General features: G+C 45.1%; 1 protein-coding gene across 2 annotated transcripts in view; it reads left to right on the plus strand.

Moving 5' to 3' along the window:
* Nucleotides 1-3,307, plus strand: part of vti1a (vesicle transport through interaction with t-SNAREs 1A) — a 114,492-nt gene extending 111,185 nt beyond the window's left edge. For both annotated transcript variants that reach the window (XM_070851614.1, XM_070851612.1), the window contains exon 8: nt 1,084-3,307. Coding sequence is in view for 1 of the 2 variants with exons in the window: in XM_070851612.1 (XP_070707713.1) it covers nt 1,084-1,177 (94 nt within the window). In the remaining variant the exon portion in view is untranslated. The remainder of the gene's footprint in view (nt 1-1,083) is intronic.
* Nucleotides 3,308-6,000: the final 2,693 nt, after the last annotated feature.

Below are 6,000 nucleotides of genomic sequence, written 5' to 3' on the forward strand. Positions count from 1 at the left end.
GGGTTTTAAACTAAGTGGCTGGTTGAGGCTACTGCGGGTCCAACCTGGTGGACTGGGGGAGGCTGTAAACTCGACTGGTGTGTCGGCCTCAGACTTGGGCTTTAGAGGGTAGCAGGGTGACTGAGCAACCAGCCACCCCCCCCCCCCTCCCCAGTGATAAATGGCCACAGCATGGGCTATTCATCTCCTGCTTAGAGAAGTGGACAGTGCCCCCCCCTCCTCGGCCTCTCCTCCACCCCTCCACATGTCAGCAAATGTGATAATTCTCTCATTTGTCAGGAGCAGCGGAGGGTTCGGAGTTTGTGTGTGTGTGTTTGTCTGTGTCTGTTAGTGCGTGGCTATACAAACTCTGGTGAATTTTGGGGAGCACACACACACACACACACAAGATGAGTTGTTTGCACTCTTGATGCTGCTGCCTCTAACTCTTCTGCACATCAGCATCCGCTGCCTCTCTCCAGCCATCCTCTTGCAGCTTTGTGTTTTTTTGGTTCAAAGCCCCCTCTTGTCAAGTTTACTTAGGTCACAGTGGGAACATTTAAATGTGCAAAAGAGTGAGTCGTTTTATGGTAAATTCCATCAGTAATTCAGTGATTTTATTACCTCCAGGAAACTACTGAGCCACTTTTTCCACTTTATTGTGCAAATAAAGTTTTAGAGTGTGTGTGTGTGTGCTTGTGTGTCGTGCTTGTTTATAAGTGTTTTTTTTCCTCTCTGTTTTGCGTGTAATGTGTACACACGTCAGTATTAAATTTTTACAGAGGCTACAAGTCTGTATGCCAAGTCAGAAATAACATGTCGGGCATTTTAAACAGGAGCTTTGCAGAAGTGTTGTCGTTTCTGAAATATTGCCGTGCGTGTTTTACACTCCCGTGCCATTGTATACCAGTAAATACCATGTATGCAGCCCTCATGGTAGCTATTAAACATGATAAGCCTCCAGCTGATGGCTGGTCATTTAGTTTGCACATAAACATGTGACTGTTTTACGTGTTCTACTTTTCTCAGCAGACACAATATGACTTCTGTGAACCCTGTCTGATCTCTTTCTCTATCTGTCTCTCTCTCTCTCTCTCTCTGCAGGATCATCCAGAATCGTGTCCTGATCTTCATCCTCGGAGCCATCATCGTTCTCACCATCATCCTGGCCATCTATTTCAATCTGCGAGGCCACTGATCTCCCCTCTACACACATGTACACGCAAACATACACTCACCCCCCTGACACAAATACAAACACACACACCCGTGATTAATAGCGACAAAAGCGTTGCTCTGCTGTAATTAGGACAAATGGTCCCCATGAATCACTGTTTCCAAAGCCTGACAGGGAGCTTTTTTCCATCCCTTTCTCCTTTCCTGTTTGCTGTTTGTTTCTCTTTCTTTTCCTCTCTACCATTTTTTTCCCCCACTTTGCGTTTCTCTTTCTTTTCTCCTCTCAGTTTTGTCCTCTCTCTGTCAGGCTCTCTCTTACATCTCCAGGGCCAAGAATTGGGGGAGATGTTTTTATGGTAGTTGATATTTTTCATGGTGTTGTCCTCTGTGTGGTTTTGCAGGCCACCCTGTCCTCAGGTGAACGAGGCCTGGAGAATTTTTGCAACTCGAAGCAGATTCAGATATGTAGATTATTATTTTTTTTCTGTGATGGAGTTGGGTTAAGTATTATTCAGGATGTGTGTGTGCATGCCTGCATGAGTGACAGACATGGTATTAGAGTGTATCACACATGTATGGAAGTTCGTGCATGTACATGAGTGACAGACATGGATTGGGGGCCCACACTGTGTTTGTTATTAACACCAACAACCGACACACATACTGTAGTATGTATGAGCTTCTGTAACTAAATGATTTAGTTGTTCTTCATGTAGCCCCTGCACAGCACAGAGGACGGTGCCTTCAGATAAGATTTGCTGTTCACACTTCTTTAAAAAGCTCGGCAGAGCCCAAAATAGTCGAGTGGCGCTGCCTTGAAAAGAGAGGATGCACATAAAAGGGTTGAGGTCAGTTCAGCTTCAGTTCAGTCAATCAAGGTGAATAGTTTGTTTGCTGTTTAAGAGGTAAATGTTTATTTTCAATTCTTGGGTTCAGAAAAGGGTTTGGAGATTGGAAAAGAGAAATAAATAAAGTCTAGTCTTTTAATATGTTTTTGAACTGACCCGACCTTGGCACATACAATACGCACATACAATACAAAACAGTTTCTGGAGACATTATAATCAGCTTTGATATACACATTTGGTACAATTTCCCTGCACCTCCCAAATACAGATTTCCACAACTCATTCCAATGGACTTTTTAATGTAACCATCATTGTGGAAAGTTCTAGACATACTGTATGTACTAACCTTTAAATCTACATCATGTATAGTGTTTTGCTCTCAATAAATAAGTGATTCTGTTACTATTTATTTATAAATACATAAATGAGTTTTCAATTAAAGTTTCTGTGCTAGAACTGTATATTTTATAATGTTAAAAGGTATCAGAATTAACTTTTTTTTTTTCTTTATTTTGGGTGTGATTAGACTGCTGCACACCAGGACCAACTGAAATGTGTAGATTTCAAGTTTTGTGTCTTAAAGATTTTTTTCTTCTTCTGCTCTTATAAATGGCTCTAACTTGTTTTAGAACTTGTACTTTTTGTTCTATATTTTTCCTGTCAAGTTCTGAAGATTGTGATGCAGTCATTGTTTCTGTGTTTACCTGTACGCTGACTGATGATGTGATACATTTGCAGGCGTTTGAAAAATGTGTGTGTTTACTGCTGTTTAATTCTTCTGGGGAAAGCCATTCTTCAGGGGGTCTTGAAGAAACTCTAAATTTAAGAGCATATTTGGAGAATTTTCAGAAGTTGAGATGCATAAAGGGTAATGCTGGGCACAACACACACACACACACACACACACACACACACACACACACACACACACACACACACACACACACACACACACACACACAGGGGTGGAGTATTGGAGTGTGCATGTGTCTCCTGTGGTCTGTGTGGTGGTTCCCGGCGAGGACATTTGCTATTCTGTTTCAGGGCCACAGTCTTCATTTTCGAAGATGCGGGGGTGTCGAGGTGGTGAGCCCCCAACACCCCCTCCTACCGACCATTTCACAGGCCCTCACCAGCCACAGAGCCGCCGTCTGCTTCAAAGCCTCAAATTAATGGCCAACAAAATAGTGTGCCTCTGACCGTCCCATGCGGGGCCGACCCACCAAGACTTATCATTAAAGTGAAGGAATAATGAAAAAAGGAAGGAAGAAAAAAGAAGGAGAGGGAAGGAAGTGAACAAGGAAGCATGGAAGTGGGGGGTGAAGGGGGGGGGTGTAAAATCCCTGGCAGTTTGACAAACCTCATCTGGTAATGACCCTCAGTGATTGTTTTTTCACCCAGTGCACACTGTGTGTGTGTGTGTGTGTGTGTGTGTGTGTGTGTGTGTGTGTGTGTCTCTGCATATCTCTGAATGTGCAGCCTACCTACGTGCCGATGTGCTCTCCCCTCTTCCTCTCTCTTTCTATCGCTCTGTCTTTCTCTCCCTCCCTCCCCATCCCCTCTTGCTCCCCCCTTCTCTCTACCTCTCCTGCCACCTTTTCTCCTCCTCCCTGTCCTCCCCTCCCTCCACCCTCCCTCCCAGCCTGTCAGATGAGCGGAGCAGTAGCTAGCGAGTGAGCGGTGGAAGGCAGCGTGGCGGCGGCTTCTATTTGAAGTTGTAATGGTGTCAAAAAGTCAGGGCTGACTGACAGACGTCAGTCCCACAGGGCCTCATTAAAAACAGACCCACTTGACAAGGAAATAATTGAGCGCCGGCGACAACTCGGGGGCCCCTCTGCGTTTTTAGATGTTTTTATTTTCTTTTCATTATTAGTGCCGAGCTATTATGTTCATTAAGAAATGGCATTAAAACAAGTTTTTAAAAGCAGGGAAAGGGAGGGAGGGGCAGAGGGAAGGCAGGATGCATGGAGGTGGGAAGATAACGATTTGTTTAGAGCCCCCGTCCTGTTTTATTATTTAAACAGGAGCACTGTCATGTGATACCTTGGCAGACATTCGGCTATCATCTGCCACTCCTCCCTTTCTCCCCTCTTTTTCTCCTTTTTTCCTCTTTATACATCCCTCTTTCCCCCCAGCTTTTATCTTCCTCTCCTCTGTCCATCTCTCTCTCTCTCTCTCACTCTCTCTCTCAACCTGTCCATCCCTCTCCTCCTGCTCTTCATCCCTTTCTTTCTCTCCCTCTGAGCGGCGGGTGTCGTCGGAATATGAACTAGATTATTCATCAATGCCCCCACACCCCACTTCCACTCCCCCCATTCACTGATTTGGTTTTCGACAAGCGTCTCACCGCAGAAGGCTGAGGATGAAAACTTGTCAAAAATAGGTTATATCTTATTCCAAGGGGCAACAATAGCAGCAGGTACAGACACCTTTTAATATTTAATTTAGACGGGTGTTAACCCTCCTTAAGTGACTGGAGCTGTGTCTTCCATACAGACACTAGGAGCAGGAGGGGGGGGAGCAATTAATTATTTGATGTTTGAAAAGTGATTTTGAAGCTCTCCCTGCCTTCTGCTGTTTGCCAGAGAGAGGATCGGTCTTTGGGTGTCCCTGTTCATTTTCTACACCAACCACGTCCTCAGTCTGGCTGTCCTGTGAGAGCTGAAACATTTCCACCTGAATCACATTTAGATCCTCGCTCCTCTGCGCCTCGCTTGATACAGGAATGATAACAGGAGTGATCATATAACAATGGTTCTGGTCTCTTATGTCATCAGCGGAAATAATTTTCCAAAGGATTTATCTTTTACACCACCATCTTGCATCAGTCTGTCTCGCTAACATCCCTTGTGCCCAACTCAGCAGTTATTCCTGTTCTCTCTGGTCCTTTCTAGTAAGTTTACATAAAAGTTAAAAAAAAAAAAAGAGGTTCTTCAACAAGGAACCTCTGTGATGCACCACCATTACAAAAAGCCTGATGTTTGTCAGCCATTTAAGACAACGAGGGATTGTGACAAGCGCCGTTTGAGCTGTCTGTCCCCAAGCGAAGGGCGGGCCTTAAACGGGATAAACAGCCCCAGTGGTGGGATCACGACGGGAGGGCGGGAGCTTCATCTCCAGGAGTGTCCGCGATGCTGCCACCCCCTACCACAAACACACGCACACATATTAAAGGAGGCCCTGCAACAACAGCTACCCAAGAAAAACCCACAATGGCACTGTTTGAGAACTACAATGAATCTTCTACTGTTTGATTCAGCGCTCGCACTAAAAAGCACACACGCTGCATCACGTATGGTGGTCGCCCCCCAATAAAAAGACACACACGCTCTAGTGTACGGCTGTTAGAAGAGGAGCCATGTTCTCCATTTGTACACGCCACCAGTCCTAGGAGAATGGCTTTCTTTCTCTCCTCGGCCCTTTATCTGTCTTTTCTTTGGCCCCCATCAGTGCTGTCGACCATTTTAATGGTGTTTGTGCAAAGAAATGACAATGCCCCCCATTATTGGAGGAAGTCACAGGGGCTGCAGTCATACATACATACATGGATGTTTGCATGCATGTGTGCAGGATGTGTCCCCCCTGTGGTTGAGATGGAGTTAGAATGCCAGTTGTAAAAGGTTATTTTGAATTGTCTGTGTGCATGAATACCTGTTTGTAGTCCATCCGTAATCTCCGTTTGACTTATTAGTCCTGGATCGTCAGTTCAGCGTGTTCCTTCAGTGAACTTTGAGCTGCTCCTAAAACTATAAAGATGACTCTTGTGATCTCTGTCAGCGTCTGTGTTGTTTAACATCTGTCATTAAAGCAGTTCTGAATCTCAGCAACTAAGACGCTGTGTCATAACTCGAAGTTCCCTCCTCGAGCCGCCGTGTGCTGTCATTGAACACACAAAAGGCATTCAGGGGGGAACCTGACTGAGTGTAGAAGTAAGGACGTAAAGCTGAGAGCTGACGTTTTCAAACCCATAGCAGCGCTGTCTGCCGCCGTTTTGATT

The sequence above is a fragment of the Pempheris klunzingeri genome, chromosome 20, assembly GCF_042242105.1.
Source record: "Pempheris klunzingeri isolate RE-2024b chromosome 20, fPemKlu1.hap1, whole genome shotgun sequence".
NCBI classification, from domain to species: Eukaryota; Metazoa; Chordata; class Actinopteri; order Acropomatiformes; family Pempheridae; genus Pempheris; species Pempheris klunzingeri.